This window comes from Lissotriton vulgaris, unplaced genomic scaffold, assembly GCF_964263255.1.
Source record: "Lissotriton vulgaris unplaced genomic scaffold, aLisVul1.2 SCAFFOLD_866, whole genome shotgun sequence".
Classification (NCBI taxonomy): Eukaryota; Metazoa; Chordata; class Amphibia; order Caudata; family Salamandridae; genus Lissotriton; species Lissotriton vulgaris.
In genome coordinates, this window is record NW_028254841.1 from 343533 (window position 1) to 360569 (window position 17037).

General features: G+C 45.3%; 1 protein-coding gene across 2 annotated transcripts in view; it reads left to right on the forward strand.

The window, feature by feature from the left end:
* Positions 1–17037, forward strand: part of LOC147659395 (la-related protein 1-like) — a 784977-nt gene that overhangs the window by 297167 nt on the left and 470773 nt on the right. For both annotated transcript variants that reach the window (XM_086951772.1, XM_086951771.1), the window contains exon 7: positions 16673–16835. In XM_086951772.1, the coding sequence (XP_086807898.1) occupies positions 16673–16835 (163 nt within the window). The remainder of the gene's footprint in view (positions 1–16672; positions 16836–17037) is intronic.

Below are 17037 nucleotides of genomic sequence, written 5' to 3' on the forward strand. Positions count from 1 at the left end.
TATCTCATCTCTCTATCCTTCAGGATGGTGTCCCTCCAGGACATCTTGAAACTAATCAACCCAGGAGATTACATGGCCACACTCGATCTCGAAGATGCCTATTTTCATGTTCCGATTCACCCAGCACACAGAAGGTTTCTGCGATTCACAGTAGCCAAGAGCCATTACCAATTCAGGGTTTTACCCTTTGGACTCCGTTCAGCCCCGAGGATATTCACGAAAGTGCTGGCTCCAGTAGCGGCTTTCCTACGGAGGCACAAGTTTCAAGTCTTCCCCTATCTGGACGACTGGCTGCTGAAGGCTCCGTCCAGAGAGGCAGCGCTACAGGCGGTTCAAGCGTGTACCAATTTATTCCGAAACCTGGGTCTCACTCTAAACGACGAGAAATCTTGCCAGATCCCGTCCAGAAGAGCCCGGTTTCTGGGAGCCATCTTGGACTCAAAGCTTTCACGAGCTTTTCCCACTCTGGAAAGGAGGCACAAGTTACAAACGATGGCCCAAGACTTGCAATCAAAAAAGTCTCTTTCAGTTCGCCGCTACAAGTCTCTGCTGGGAGTAATATCGTCGTGCATTCCACTGGTTCCCCATTGCAGACTAAGGATGCGTCCCTTGCAGGAACAACTGGACAATCAATGGCGGCAAGTCCACGGTTCCTTCGACGACACAGTGGCGATCACTCCGGAAATGAAGAATGCGGCCCTATGGTGGACAGACCTAGACAACTTGTCCCAAGGCCTATCCTTCGCAAGCGACCCGTCTCCACAAGTGATAACGACGGATGCGTCGTTGGAAGGCTGGGGAGCAGTGCTGCAGGCACTTCATGTCAGTGGGCATTGGTCGCCCCAGGAGAAAGGCCTTCACATCAACCTGTTAGAACTCAGGGCGATACGTCTGGCTCTGCAATCGTTTCTTCCTCTCCTGGAGGGTTCACAAGTGCTGATCAGGACGGACAACACCACGGCCATGCACTATGTGAACAAGGAAGGAGGGACCAGATCACGCCCATTGTCACAAGAAGCCCAGCAGATTTGGGATTGGGCTATTCAACACAACATGTCTCTGATGGCGGAACACTTGCCGGGCGTCCTCAACGAAAACGCCGACAAACTGAGCAGGTCATCCTCGGTCACCCACGAATGGGACAAATTCTCTGGGAAATGCCCTTTTGATACCCTGGTCGAAGACATTTGTCTACGCTTTTCCTCCCATTCCTCTAATACCACGACTAATCAAGAAATTCAAGATGGAACCGTGCAGGATGATCCTGGTAGCCCCGGCTTGGCCGAGACAGTTCTGGTTCACGGAGCTCCATCTGCTATCGATCGCTCCTCCTGTACCTCTCCAAATTCTGCCGGATCTTCTCACGATGTCCGAGGGACAGATTCTACATCCAGACCCTCAGTCGTTACACCTGACTGCATGGCTCCTGAGCAGCGAGAATTTATGAACCTGCCATTGTCTAAGGAAGTTAGGGAGGTTTTGTCCCAAGCAAGGGCCCCTTCTACTAACAAAACTTACCGCCTTAAGTGGAAAGGATTCTGTTGTTGGTGTCAACAGCAACACATTGATCCATTCAATTCCAAACCTCATCAGGTCCTCCCATACCTACTGTCCTTGGCCAAGTCTGGTCTGGCCCACTCATCAATTAAAGTTCATTTGGCTGCTTTGTCACGATTCAGGAGGACGGAATCTGGACCTTCATTATGGTCTTCAAGGATAATCAAACAGTTTCTTAAGGGTCTGTTCAGGGTCTATCCACCGGTGAGACCACCTCCACCAACGTGGCATTTAAATCTGGTCCTTTCTCAACTCATGAAGGGCCCATTTGAACCAGTCCATCGTTCTGACATCAAATACCTTTCGTGGAAATTGGCTCTTCTCCTCGCTCTCACGTCGGCTCGGCGTGTAGGGGAATTACAGGCCTTGACCATTCAGGAACCTTTCCTTCAATTCAAAAGGAACACTGTCATCATGAGGACTAACCCTAGGTTCATGCCAAAGGTCCCCTCGGACTTCCATTTGAATGAACCGGTCATTCTGAAGACGTTTTTTCCTCAGCCTTCCACACCGGCGGAAAAAGCCTTGCATTCACTGGATGTACAGCGATGCTTGAAGTTTTACTTACAGCGTACTAAGGATTTTCGGAAATCTACCCAACTGTTTGTGGCCTTCGGGGGACCAAGTAAAGGCCTTCCACTCTCCAAACAGGGTGTTTCAAGGTGGATCACAAGTGCTATATTACATTGTCACAGGGCTGCTGGTAAGCCTCTGACTGGAAAGATACGAGCGCATTCCACAAGATCTGTGGCTTCCTCCACAGCACTCTTCGCAGGGGTGCAAATTAAGGACATCTGCAGAGCTGCGACCTGGAGCAGCGTTCACACTTTTACCAAGCACTACTGCTTGGAATCTCTGCAGCAGGAAGATGCAGCAGTTGGACAGGCTGTCCTGAGGAACCTCTTCCACTAATGGTGAGCTTTCCTGTCTTCCCACCTTCCATTTTTTCACATTTTGTATCTAATGTTATGTTGTCTACTGCTATTATTTATGATGCAAAATGTGATTATCTTGCTACTGCTTGCTACTCTGATACAAAGCATGGGAATCTATGAAAGTTCCAATACTGGGGTAAGAAAACAAGTTACTTACCTGTAACTTTAGTTCCCCAGTATTGGTAACTTTCATAGATTCCCATGCGCCCACCCGCCTCCCCGGGGAAAGCTCAGCCTACAGCACAGATGGTGTCTCAGTACACAACGGCTACGAAAATCTGAGGCTCTGAGGTTCCTTCAGGAAGGTTCTAAGTGGTGAGGCACTTCTGATTGGCTGAGGCCAAAAGTTTGGTCTCTTTTACACAAAGAGAGTGATATGCTACAAAAGGTAATGAGGCCTAGGCCTTTTTCCATTGTCTTTTGTACCTACAGCTATGGTATTTTTGTTACCGAGACTCCCATTCCGACGACGGGGAATGATACAAAGCATGGGAATCTATGAAAGTTACCAATACTGGGGAACTAAAGTTACAGGTAAGTAACTTGTTTTCTTCCTTTGAAGAAAACTGTTGGAACTAATGCTTCCCCCTCCTCTTTCTCTTCCATCACCTCCTTCCCCTCATTTTCAAACATTTTCACCTGAGCATTCACCTTCATATACACCGGACAACCAGGATGAAGGGGAGGGGATGTTATCGTCCCATGGGACGATTACAACACCAATTAGCCCACAGGCAGTGATCCCGACGTGGACCCTAACAAGCCCTCTCCACCGGATGACCGTGTAGACTACATTAAATTTCTGAGTCGAGCTGCCAACTACCATACGGTGCAGCTACATAAAGAATCCCTAGAAGAGTATTTCTTCTTTGAAACCCTTAGTAGCACGCAAAGTCAACACAAAGCAGTGGTTCATTTCGTCGCTTTCTACTGCGGAGGGTCTAAAAATACCTCCTCGGAGACCACCTACAAGTGCAATACCCTACCCTCTCACTCTACGGGTTACTTCACAGGCGGTTACAGAGGCAACAGCTAAGACAAGGGTAGGGGTTCAAACACATGCACCTCCCCTTCAGTACAAAACAGTGACTTGCCTACACTTCCGCCCGACCACTTAACACCTGACCGACGGAGACTTTGATTTTCTGCCAATCTAGCAGTTAATAACAGACAATTGGGTACTACAAACTAACCGTTCTGGTTTCTGCCTGGAGTTAATCTACACTCCTCCTAACATTCTACCAAAGTCACTCAAACTTTCACCAGATCACCTTCACCTCCTCAAACAAGAGGTGGAGTCTCTTCTAAAAGGGCCCATAGAGCTCGTACCACCACATCATCACAGGTCCGGTGTGTAGTTTTTACTTCCTAATACCCAAAAAAGATGGTTTTCTCAGACTAATATTAGATCTGAGAACTCTCTTTGGACGACTGGCTCATCAAAGCCAGCACGTACCAGCAATGTCTTCAGCACACTTTCAGAACATTTGTTACTACCTCAACTAGGGTTCACAATCAATGTGATAAACCATCCAATACTCTGGACAATCTAGGAGCCACGCTAGATACTCAAAAACCTCCGGCCTTTCCCAGCACAGCCAGATTTCGCAATATTCAGGCTTTAGTTCTCCTGTTTCAACCCAATCATTGGCTTCCAGCTCGGGTTTATATGCAACTGCTGGGAATGATGGCATCTTGCATCATAATCGTTCCCCATGCCAGGCTGCACATGTGTCCACTTACAGAATGCTTAGCCAGTCAATGGAACCAGTCACAGGGTCTATTAACCGATCTAGTGTTTGTAAGCGTCCGTACTCCTCGCTCTCTGCAGTGGTGGAACACACAAAATTTGTCAAAAGGACAGCCTTTCATAAACCCGGTTCCACAAATAGTACTGGCAGCAGACGCTTCCCTCACGTTCTCCTTCCATACCTTCAAAGTTCGGGAGTCCTTCACATAGACCTGTTCGCTACACACAAACGCAAAATGCCATAGGCCTATTACCAAATTTCAAATGTTTCCACACTCATTTCCAATACTACAAAAGAACACTAGAAAAGAACAAATTCTACATGCATCATAAACTGTACCTGCTCAACAAGCATAGCTAAAAAACCTGCAGAAGTGCAAGAAAACGCAGCAAGAGAGCCACTGTATTAGGTTTAAGGAAAAACACCACCCTCCCTTTAAGAATCAAAGAACATTCCCAATCCCATCATTACCTATCCCATCATGCCTTATACTGGCAGTTACTGGGGCATTCCAGGCACTCTAGGTCGACACACTTGTTACAAAAACGGCACCCATTGACTTCTAAACGTGCACTGCTGAGAAATTGCAGTTGATGCATTCGATAAACTACAAATTGATATAGAAAGTTCCAGCCAATTTGCTTGCAAAAGTCAACACAAAGGGAAAAAATCATAATATTTTCCCTCTCATGCTCTTTTTCATAGTCTTGCACATCACCATCTCGCTCCTAGGTAATCTCACAATGTATAATATATCCACCTTCGAAGGTGTATTAAGAGGTGGGGTGAAATAGAAGAGTTCCTTGGAAACTGATGGTTAAGATGCTTCAGTACAAGGCTTAGTACGATGCCTTCTGACTCCGATAGCTTCCACAGCCAGGAAAAGGGCTAATGTACCCACTAAGTTGAAATCGAAATTCTTTGTCTAGTTAATTAAAAGCATTACAACATTCCAAAGCATAAAATATTTTACCTTCATGTGGTATTATAAAATAGATATAAAAGATTAATACCACATTTCAAATTTGATTTCAATTTATAGAATATATGCCTTTTTAATGACGAAAAAACAGCAAGAATTGCTGAATTATAGTTGTAACCTATATTATTCTTTAGTTAAATTCTCAAAATAGGTTAAAAATGTAGTTAATTGACAGATTAATTGTGGGTCCTTAGAGTCCAGGATTTTTTAGTATTGCTGATCTGCAGGTGCGGATATCTTTCATTAAACTTCCTCCTGAGCAAATCCCGGCGGTAGCACCTGAACACCGGGCAAATGAATATCAAATGTATTAATTCCTGTGCTGATGCTCCTCATAGGTTACAATCTTTTGGGCCGGGTGTCCTCCAAATCGGTTGATCAGCAATGGATGGCAGTTTCCCATACGCAGCTCCAAATACTTGGTTTTCAGATGAGGCGGGAAAGTGAGGCCCAGGTATGCAGCTGGGTCAGACGTATAAGCTTGTAAGATCATCCATGCGTGCGCACGTAGACTTCAGATTGCTTTGTCGTCAATTAGTAAATGCGATTTTGCAGCTTTTTTCATAATCAACTGGAATGATATCCAGGGTAGTCCAGGGTAGTTTCTGTTGCCAGAGATCTGCCATCTAGGTTATTTTCAATGAAGCATTTAGGTACTTTGCGTAATGTGATTTTGGATAGTTTTGCATGGCATCCCAAAGTGCCGAGTTGATTTCTAGGTCACGATTAAGCCATATTTTGTACCTTTTGTGGAGTAGTTGTTGTTGTAATCCGAACTCTAGGGGTACCTGAGCTGGTGAGGCGTCACATGGCAATCAAAATACTCTTTTGTACACTTGCGTTTGTATTTTGTCTAGAATTGGTGCACTGTTTCCGTGTTGGACAACACTTACATATGCAATAGTTGGAAGTAGGACCACCACCAGACGAAGAGAATGAATTTCAATGGAAGAAAGAGAACGAAGCGCTGCAATTCAGTGGCGCATAGCAAATTCAAATGCATTGATCAATGGACATGCATACCAGCACTGGGAGGAAGTAGGTGAACTGCTGAAGCATCTGCCATATCCGTTCCAAAGAAGGGCAAGCCGCTTGGTGGAAGAAAAAAAACCATGGAAAGTATATATTTTATTTTTTTGCAGAGTTTTATATAGCGCGAACTAGACCCGAACCGAATCAGGTATCTGAGCGCTTTACATAGCACAAGTTACATTACATGAGGACACACATTCATTTTAGGCAAGGGGAGATTAAGTGATTTGCCCAGAATCGCAGGAGGTTTTGGCTTAGTTACCGAGACTCGAACCCAGATCCTCAGGTCCCAAGTCGGGGTGACGGAGAGAAGACACGATTGGCTAAGAATCTGAGGGTTCAAACCAGAGGTACAGAGCAACATTTTAAATACCCCGTTCAATGCTGAACAACTAATTGGAACAGCTTAGGATGATGCATTAAATCAGTTAAAAAAGGAAAATGAAACTGCAAGGTCCATGGGGCTACTACAATTCAGAGGTATGCGTAGGGGACACCATCACGGAAACCAGCAGGCAGGGGTAACCACCAGCCAGTAGCCTCACACTAAACTTTTCAACATGGTTATCAAGGAGGTAACCAGGGCCAGCAAAAGGGTCAACAACAACAAGGTTGGCAATATCAACACAGAAGGCCATCCTTTCAAGGGCGCACTCGAGGAAGAGGCCAACAGCAACCCACCTCCAAGTGACTGCACTGTAAAGTTTGCACACACTCTTAACAGGTGCGCAACAAGTAGACCTAGTAAAAGATCATGTCCCAAAGAACAAACAATCTCTCCAACATGTAACACCAGTGGGAGGCAGAATAGGAAACTTCTCCAAGAGGAGAAGGAGACTACATCCGACAAATGGATATTAAACATGAACGTTACGGATACTGCATAGAACTGGCAAAAAAATCCTCAATGCAAAGGACCAAGGAACATTTGCTTGAAGAAGCACAAGAGCGTCTAAACAAAAGGGCCATAGAGAAGGTACTTTGATAAAAAAGGTGGATGGAACATTGAGACCTATACTACACTTAAGGTTCCTGAACAAATTCATAAAGACTCATAAATTCAAAATGACATTCTTACAATAGGTGATACCGCTTATACTGGTAGAGGACTACATGGCAAATATAGACCTAAAAGACGCGTACTTGAACATCCCCATGAACAGCAGTTACAAGAGCCCACTCAGATTTGTGATCAACGAAACACACTACCAATTCACTGTGCTGGCATTCGGACTGAAGTCCGCACCAACAGTCTTCACAAAATGCCTGGCAGAAGTAATGGCCCACCTAAGAAGGCAGGGGATACACGTTTATCCATACCTAGACAGCTGGTTAGTAAGAGAACGCATACAATCTTTGCAAGCAGCACATACAGAATGTTCTAGAGACATTGGCCAACTCTGTTTCTCAATACATTGGGAAAAACAATCAATAGAACCAGAACAAGTAAAGATATTCTTGGGTGCAGAGATCAACCAACAATAGGAAAGGTGTTTTCAAGTACAAAACGAATATCAATACTGAAGGAGGCCCATCCATACCGCGAGGGGCAAGTTCTGACAGTGAGCAGACTGCTAGGGATGATGGCTTCATGCATTCATATAGTCCCAAACATTCGCCTACACACGAGACCATTGCAGGAATGGATTCAACAACAATGGTCCGTCAACAGGGAGTTGGGAGGATCTACTGATTGTCACACAGTTCAGCAAGAGATGGCATGGTGGAACAGGAAGAACATAAAACAAGGTAGACTTTTCACACAACCTACTCCAACAGTGACCATTACAACAGATGCCTTCTGTAAGAAACTGGCTCTATATATACTGCACCAAAGTGAGGTACAGTGTGTATAGAGTCCAAGGTTCTCCAGATGTTTGGCAGAGGTTAAAGGTAGAACCTTACCCTCTAAAGTGGTAGCTTGGTCGAGCAGTAAGGCAGTATCAGAGGACAGTGTTAAGCATTTGATGTACACACTCAATCAGCAAATGAATTCACACGCTCAAAACTGAACTCTAGGCCAATTAATTTTGTATTATAAAACTGTTATTTTTCTAGAACCAAGCAAGCCTGGCACAGGTAAGTATAAAATTACTTTGTAGTAGTAAATTACTTGTATGAACACAGTTCAAAATTGCAGTATAACTTGTACTGGTTTTGGTTACAGTTTTAAGTATGCAGTTTGCAACCATTGCAGGTATAGTACATTTGAATGAATGGGCTTTTTAAGTAAAATGCAGTTAAATACTTTTCAGATTAATTTTGCTAACAGAGGGCTGGATCCTAGATTCAGTCCTTGGACATTTCCTGAAAACAGGTGAGTAAATGTGTTTTAGTTAGACGATTTTTAAAGAATATTATTGAATATCAAAAGTTGATACTTAAAAACTTTTTCACATAGAATCGCCAATGTTATCCTATGGGAGGAATTTCACTTGGCAGTTAAGTTATGTTAACAATACTTTTTCTTACTCAGTGCTGGATACCTACATTCAGCACTGGGACATTTCCTGAAAACAGTTGAGAAAATGTGTTTTGATGATTCGGCTGATTTTTAAGGAATATTTTTAGTTTTTAAAAGTCAACACTTATTGGGAGAAAAAGTTTCAATGTTATTCTATGAGAAAAAAGAGCTTATCGGTTTCCAGGTAGGTAATCAGTCTTTAGAATCTGAGACACGTTAGTGATAGATTCCTTACCTTAGAATATCCCCAGGCATCAGACTGGATCCGGAAACTTTAGCGTAGCAATACCCCTGCGAGTCGGTAGGCGTCCGCAGCTCCGCGTCCGGCGGCATTAGCGCCGGAATACTTATACGCCGCCTCGTGCGCTGACTTCAGTTCTTATACACAGCTTTTCCGCACCAGATACGCAGAGCCATGATAGAACCAACACTGGTGCCATGAAACTAGGGCCCTGAAAGGGGATGACCGTAACCCTAGATATCGGTTTGCAGAACGGGGAGGATGGGTGGGTCGGTAAGGAATCTATCACTAACTAATGTCTCTTACACAAGTAGTAACTTATGCATCTGAAAGACACGTTGGTGATAGATTCCTTACCTTAGAATAGATACCCCATCAATACCAACCCCGGTGGTGGGTCTGCGAACCAATAATCACACCAGAAAGTCCTGGAGGCCGGAACGGCCAAAGAAGCCATCCCTCCGGACTTGGCTGTCCAGGCAGTAGTGTCTTGCTAAAGTGTGCAGGCCCACGTGGCTGCCTCACAAATGTCCTGCGTTAGGACTCCTCGGCCCAGGGCAGTAGTTGCCGTGGCCTGAGTGGAGTGGGCCCTCAGCCCAACAGGAGGTTCCTTCTTAGCCAAAGAGTAACACGCTTGGATGCACAACACGATCCACAGAGAGATGCTTGTGCACCGCCCGTCCTTTCTTAGCGCCCATGTAACCAACAAAGAGTTGGTCATCCACCTGGAACTGGCGTGTGCGATCCAGATAGTAAGAGAGCGCATGTTTTGGGTCCAGACGGTGGAGCCTCTCTTCTTCTTTCGAGGGATGCGGAGGCGGAAAGAAGGTGGGTAAGGTGATGGACTGCCCGATGTGGAAGGCTGTGACTACCTTGGGCAGGAAACAGGGTTTTGTCCGCAACACAACCTTGTCCGGATGGACAGAAAGGAAAGGAGGTTTAGAGGAAAGAGCCTGGAGCTCACTCACTCTCCTGGCAGAGGTGATAGCAACCAGGAAAGCAGTCTTAAGGGTAAGAAGACGGAGAGGACAGTTATGAAGCGGATCAAAGGGAGCGCACATCAAGTAAGTTAGAACCAGGTTCAAGTGCCCCTGGGGCATCACGAAAGGAACAGGAGGGTACACAGGGATGTGTCCATGTCGACTCTTCACTTTGTTCTGCACCAAGATACGCAGCCTGCAAAGGCATTGTGTGAGTGTCTGGGTACAGGGCTTCTAAGGGTGGCACAATAAGTGCTGCAGCCCTTAGTGGTCTTCTCTGGTCACAGTGCCCTGGTTAGCTGTTGTGCCATTTACCAAGGACTTACATGTGGCCAGAGATGCCAATTGGGTTTAGGCTTCAATGTAATTTTAGGGAAGGAACATAAGCCCTGGGTACCTGATTAGCAGGAACCCAGGGCACACTCAAAGATCAGTAATTCAGCATAACGTGGGGACACACCATGCAAGAAAGAGGGCGCTTTCTCACAGCGAATAATCAATTTTTCTTGACAGGAGGTAGAGTCTACTTTTGCCTGTTTAACACCGTAAAAATCACTACTGGAGGGATGATACTCAGCTGGAGTGGATAGTGAGACCCTAGAGTGCTGTCTGTGTTCAGGGTGTGTGCTTCACGGAGTTAGTTCCCTGGAGATGGATCATCTCTAAAGTCCGAGTCCTCTGGTAAGTGCTATGAGACTCTGCTCACCTTGGCCTCCGTATATACTGGAGGGGCCTCCTTTTTCGCCTAATGAAGGAGTTTCCTCAACGTTCCTCATGACTGTCTCAATGGCGCAAGGAAAGCTTAATGTTTTTTTCTGTACCTAATGGTCATTGTTTTTGAAGACCTAGACAGCCCAACAGTCCGATTACTTGTGGACCATATGTTGCTCTTACCATGGGACCTTGCTGTTAAATGTTGGGCAAACCTAGTGTTTCCTCCATAACCCTATCTAAGGGTCAGTCTCACACAAACTGCCTTCGATATCTTCCGGTCCAATTTCAACACATTTAATGGTCACTGTCTCTTGTGGGAATTGATTGCAGACCCAGATTTATTGCCTTCTGTAGCCTAATGGTCCTGGAGCTGCAAAAAGTACATGCAAAGCAGACTCCAGGAAAAAAAGCATTAAGGTGGATTATTGTCCTAGTTTATTGCTGATTTTAGGGAGGGATCATGAGTCACTTTGAAATTGAAACTTCTAATTTGAGCAAAACCAACTTAACATTTAAGCCCAACACTACGAGGCAAAGTGGATGCTGGAGGGTCAAGCTGACTGTGAATGTGTCCATTCTGCAGGGCGTGTTCTCTTCCTGATGGGCCCGGTGCTCTTCAAATGGACCCAGTGGATAGCCCCTTCAAAACCAGGAATTGAATGTAAGGTGCAAATAATTGCATTGAGTATACTGCTGCTGTAGGTATACTAAAAGGGTCTCTGGATTGGAAACGTATAGTTTACCTGTCGGTGTAGTTTTGCAGCTTGAAGAATTTTGTGGATTCTCTATGCTGTGCATTATTCCGCCATCCTGTGGTTGGGTCAGGAATTGTAGCATTTATTTTTATATACTTTATGTATACTGCTGCTGTAGGTATACTAAAAGGGTCTCTGGGTTGGAAACGTATAGTTTACCTGTCGGTGTAGTTTTGCAGCTTGAAGAATTTTGTGGATTCTCTATGCTGTGCATTATTCCGCCATCCTGTGGTTGGGTCAGGAATTGTAGCATTTATATATTTTTTTTTTCCCCCGTGGCCTGGTGGGCGGCGACATAACATTTTGTGTCTTTGTGACATCTACATGCTTCCTCCGGAAGTTCCCACCTTTGGTCGCCATCTTAAATTATTATTATTCCATTGTTCATTCCGGTTTCCTTTATTTCTGCCTCCTGTCTCATCGCTCTGGCAGAGGTGGGTGGGTTCGCTAGTGAATACAGAAAATTCTTCAAACTGTAAAAATACACCAACCGGTAAACTATCAGTTTTGCAGCGTGAATGTTTTCTGGATTCACTATTCTGTGCATAGACTTTGTAGTGGTTTGCTAGTCTTGTGTTGGCTGGGTGGAAGATGAGAGTTGGTTTGTGAATATATGTTGTAAGACCTTTTGTCATAACTGTCCGCAAATGATAAAAATAACTTATGTCGTTCTGCTGTCCTTAGTTCTTTCTATGTAGTAGTCCTTCTGGCGTCCAGGGTGTGCAATGCTCTTTCTGCTTGTGTCTTTGGGTTTTGGCAAAAACTTGGATTTGTATTGCTTTTTTTTACGTGGAATTTTGAAACCACCTTTGGCGTACATTGTGGATCAGTTCTAATGACGATTCTGTCATTATGTATTTGGAAGTAGGGCTCATGTCTTGTTGGTTTTCCTGATGGACACCGACCCCTCAACTCTCGACTTTTGATGTGGGTCAGCTCTCGAACGGCTCCTGGTCTTCCACACCTTAGCCATGTTTCTGGACCCCAGGGTCGAGAGCCTGCTGTTCTCGGTCCTGAAACAATGCACATCCTGGGACGCGGTGCAAAGTCTCATCCCCCATGATGGGCAGGGTCCTCGAAGCCTTTGTGAGCTTCCCCAGGCCTTTTGCTGCTTCCAGCAACTGCTCCCCACCAGTTCTGGCCCCCACTTTGGGCGGGAGAACCGGCGGGAACACCAAGTGAGGAAGGGAGGTGTGCCCACCTCTGCCAACCTATTTCCATCCGGTGAGGGAGGCAAGGTGAAGCATAACTCAGTCCCTGCCATCTTGCAGATGGGAGGGGGGGGGGGGCAGCCAACCAGAGTGAGGCATATCTAGTATTTAGGGGCACCCTGAACCGTGCCTTCTCAGACAAGAAACTGCAAGTAGAAAAGGATCGAACAGCTGTGCCGAAGCTAAGAGGACGACACCTATTGACTTGATCCCAGCCTTACCAGCCTGTGCCCACCTCGAACTTGCAGAAGCAAAACCCCAGTGTGTCCTGCAGCCAGCAACCTCAAGAACCCTGAGGACCTGCCCTTCCTTCCAAAGAAGACTGTCTCCTGTGAATACCGGATTTGTTCACCAACTGCCTCCCCCTCCGGCGAAATACGCTAGTCTGCACCCACAGCCTGAGTTCGAGTGGCACACCACCACGAGGAGGTCTACCCGGCGAGCCAGACCAGATATCTGCCTCAATCCTTCAGCAGATGCCTGCAGCCTCAATCCGGAAGGTCCCCCCATCTGTGACCATAAGCTGGTAAGAAGATCCGACCCTAAAAGACACCCCTGCACCCGACACCCCACATCCTTGGATGCTCCAACTGACTGTGTCTAACCAACCCCCAGCATCCCAATTTACTTCAAGTGGTGGTCGCACCCAGAAGACCTTTGTCCCAGGTCCTGCAGTGTGTTTGCAAACCAGAGACCCCCCCTTTGAAAGTAACAAGGCACCTGACGGCAAACCTGCACCTGGCCACCCTAGTACTGCTTAGGGTGTACCTTTGGTGCCATCTTGAACCCCCATTTGCCTTGAGCATAGGTCCAGGAGCTTTGCTCCCACATCCTTGTGGCCTCGTAAGCAGCCATCAACCGGAGGCCCACTATCCCACATTGGATTACATTGGGCCTCAGCACTCTGCAGCCAACCACCCTAGTGCCGCTGAGGGTGTAACAAGAGGGCGTTTTTAACCTTGAGGTACCCTGGAGTCTAATCATAGAGACCCAACTCCCACAACAAAGTATTTAGCTGTTAACCGATAACACCATTTCCTCCCACAGGATAACATTGACTGTGTTTGTGTGAAAAAGTTTCTAAGTGTGGCATTGGAAAAGCTATAAAAGTCTTTAAAACTGTAACCAAATAACAAGAGCTATTTTACTTACATGTTTACAGGAAATGTTCCAGTGTAGTATCCATGTATGTTACACTGTGTAAGAAAAGCAATCTGTAAAGTAATCTACTTGACATCCTATTGAAAAGCCAATCCAAAGTATATGTACAATATTTCAAAGCATTGCATTACTAGTAGTTCTACTGTAATCAAACCAAAGTATATGTACAACCACAATTCAAACTGTATTACTGCAATTCGAACTGTATTACTGCAAAGTATAAACCACTTACCTGTTCCAGGCTTGCTTGTTTCTAGGAAATTAAATAATTTAAAGAATATTTTTATTAAAATAAAATTGGTCTGAGTTCAGTCTTTTGAATGTGTGACACAATTGCTGATTGAGTGTGTATAACAAAGGCTTAACACTACCCTCTGAGAGAGCCTTACTGCTCGCCCACACTACCCCAAATAAGAGAGTAAGGTGCTATCTAACTTTATCTCTGCCTACCTTAGGGGTACCACTGGACTCTGTGCACAGTATACATCACTTTGTTATAGTATATACAGAGCCAGCGTCCTGCAATGTGTGTTAAGGTGAGTGGTCTTTGAGGGTGGCATAATACCTGCTGCAGCCACAAGGCCCCTGGTACCAGGGGCACCTTTTACAAGGGACGTGTATGTGGCCCAGAGTTATGCCAATTGTGGAAACGAAGTTTGGGGAAAGAACACAGACCCTGGAAACTTGATTGTCAGGGATCCAGAGCACACTGAGCCAAGCTGGTATCTGGCAAAACATTAGGGGGTAACCATGCAAAAAGGGGCACTTTCTTACAGGTGTTTCTGTGTGATCAAGAAGCTGGGGGAGGGATTAAGGTGGGTCTTCCCCATTTCAAGCCTGCCCTTGCTTCTCCATCTGACTCCTTGGCACTGGCATCAGCAAGCCATGATTCCCTCCACGCACCAGATTCCTTCCCCGCTGCTAGGATTGGGTTTACCGGCTTGCAAGCAAGCAAGGTTAGCCAAAAAGTTAGTTCTTTGTGCATGTGTTTGTAGGAGTGAATAGGATTGAATGATAGTATCAGTGAGTGAAAGTGAGTGAGAATCTGAGTTTGAGAGTGTATGAATTAGTGAGTGAAGGAGTGTTAGAACGAGTGATTGATTGGAGGTTGTGAGGGAGCCTGTCAATGGTGCAGTAGCTGTATTTGCACCAGGGCCCAGTTTCAGTTAATGTGTTTTAGTAAGTTAGATTGAGAAGCAGTGAGGAGGAGTATATTTGTATGAGTAACAGTGAGAGGAAGTGAGTTTGGCAAGTTTTGAAAAAATGAACTCCAGCCACATCACTTTCAAAGATCTCCAACTGCCCCTGCTCCCTCCTCCCAGATTTAAATCTGGTATTACGACTATTTTTTATTGGATAAAAAGTATGAGTTACTTTGAAGAACTGTTGGTCTCCAGAAACTGGCAATTCAAGGCCTGAATTAATAGGCAAGTTTCTGTTCGGCATTTTGCATATTTTTAATCTGTAAGTGCAGCAGGTAGTTTTTGCAGTGTGAATCTTTCTGGATTCACATGCTGTGCATTATTCTGCAATCTAATGGTTGGGTCCGGAACACTCAGTTTGTAGATTTTCTCTTGTATATTTTGTTTTTCTTGTTGGGCGTCGACTGTTGCCAGCATTTGATGCCTTCTCCATTTTTTTTTTAACGTCATGTGCCTACCCCAGAAGTCCCTGTTCTTGGTTGCAATCTTCAGATTATTTTCTGCTGTTTTGTCGAAGACAATTTGAAGTTTCACTCAAAACACCATTGTAGCCGAATGAGGATATTCACCTAGGGATCCACCAAGAAACACTGTAGTAGGTGGGGCACCTGGGCAGACAGGCACAGGTTGGAGAATGCGTAGCTTAGGTTCTGCCTGGAGTGCCACCACAAGTTTGCTCAGTTAAATCCTCCAGTTGTGCAACCTTTGCCTGCTGAGAGGCCACAACAGCAAGGGCTACAAGGCATGTGTACTCCTCTTAAGTCAATATGGTACATAGTCTTGCCCATTCTTCGTTCACGCAGGTGTAGATGTTCATCACTTGATCCAATGCCTATTAGATGCCCCATTGACTCATGTATAGATTACTAGCAGCCCTCCCCAGCGTTGCCTGGGGCAGAAAGGGGCTGGGGGCAGTACACCCCCTCCCGCCCCGACTCACTCGCGCCCCCCTCCCGCCCCGACTCACTCGCGCCCCCCTCCCGCCCCGACTCACTCGCGCCCCCCTCCCGCCCGACTCACTCGCGCTCCGACATCTGCATTTGCATCACAGTGTCACTTTCCCTTTCCTTACCTATGCCGCCGCTCCTCACTGCACAGCCGCTCGTCACTGCACCGCCCTCCTCCTTCGTCATCACGCACGTCGCGTAGCGGCCAGCGCTAGGTCCCGGCCGGCGCTACTTTCAGGGGACTACTTTGTTTACAAACTAAATTTTTTAAATTTACTTTTTAAAAAAAAATGTATATAGCCTATTTCCATCTACACACCCTGACATTTTCATAGATGTATCGGGTGTGTGGATTGGCGCTGTGGTTCCCGAGTTTACCTGGCCAAAAGGTGCAAGTTCTCTCTTTATAATAGTAGTATAGATTAGTGTGGTTTTGGTCCTGTATATGATTATTTCACTTACTCCCCTTATATCACTATGCTCCATCATATAGCCCACTCCTCGTTAACTCAGGTTTTTATAAATGAGCTGTTGTGTGCAGTATTTGATTCAATGCCTGTTATACTTCCTATGTTTGACTCATTTTTTTGATTTGTTACCTTTCCCTATAATTGTAAAGCGCTCTGATATCCTTCTGGAACAAGTTTGCGCTATTGAAAACTTTGTAAATAAAAAAAAAATACTCTTATCGATTGGCATAGACCATCCAAGTAGTTCATAATGTTTTTTTTTATTTACAGCACACTTTGACTACCAGTATGCATATCGAAAATTTGACAGTTCGGATGGATCACGCAGTGGAAAGTATGCTAGTAATATCACATATTATTACGACAATGTGAGCAGCTCTGAACTATACAGTGTGGATCAGGAGCTTCTAAAAGACTACATTAAACGACAGATGTAAGTGTTTTTTGACTCACAGTGGAAAGATTAAATCTACACAACGCACTTTTCATCTCTTTGATTGTTTTCAGACATGTATGGGTGGAAGAGCATCGTCTAGTCAGCCTGTTACGTAATTGCCAAAACAACCCCATATAGTCTTTAAATGGTGTTTTCTGATAGGACTACGTTGGCCATTTTACATTGATAGTCTATTGTT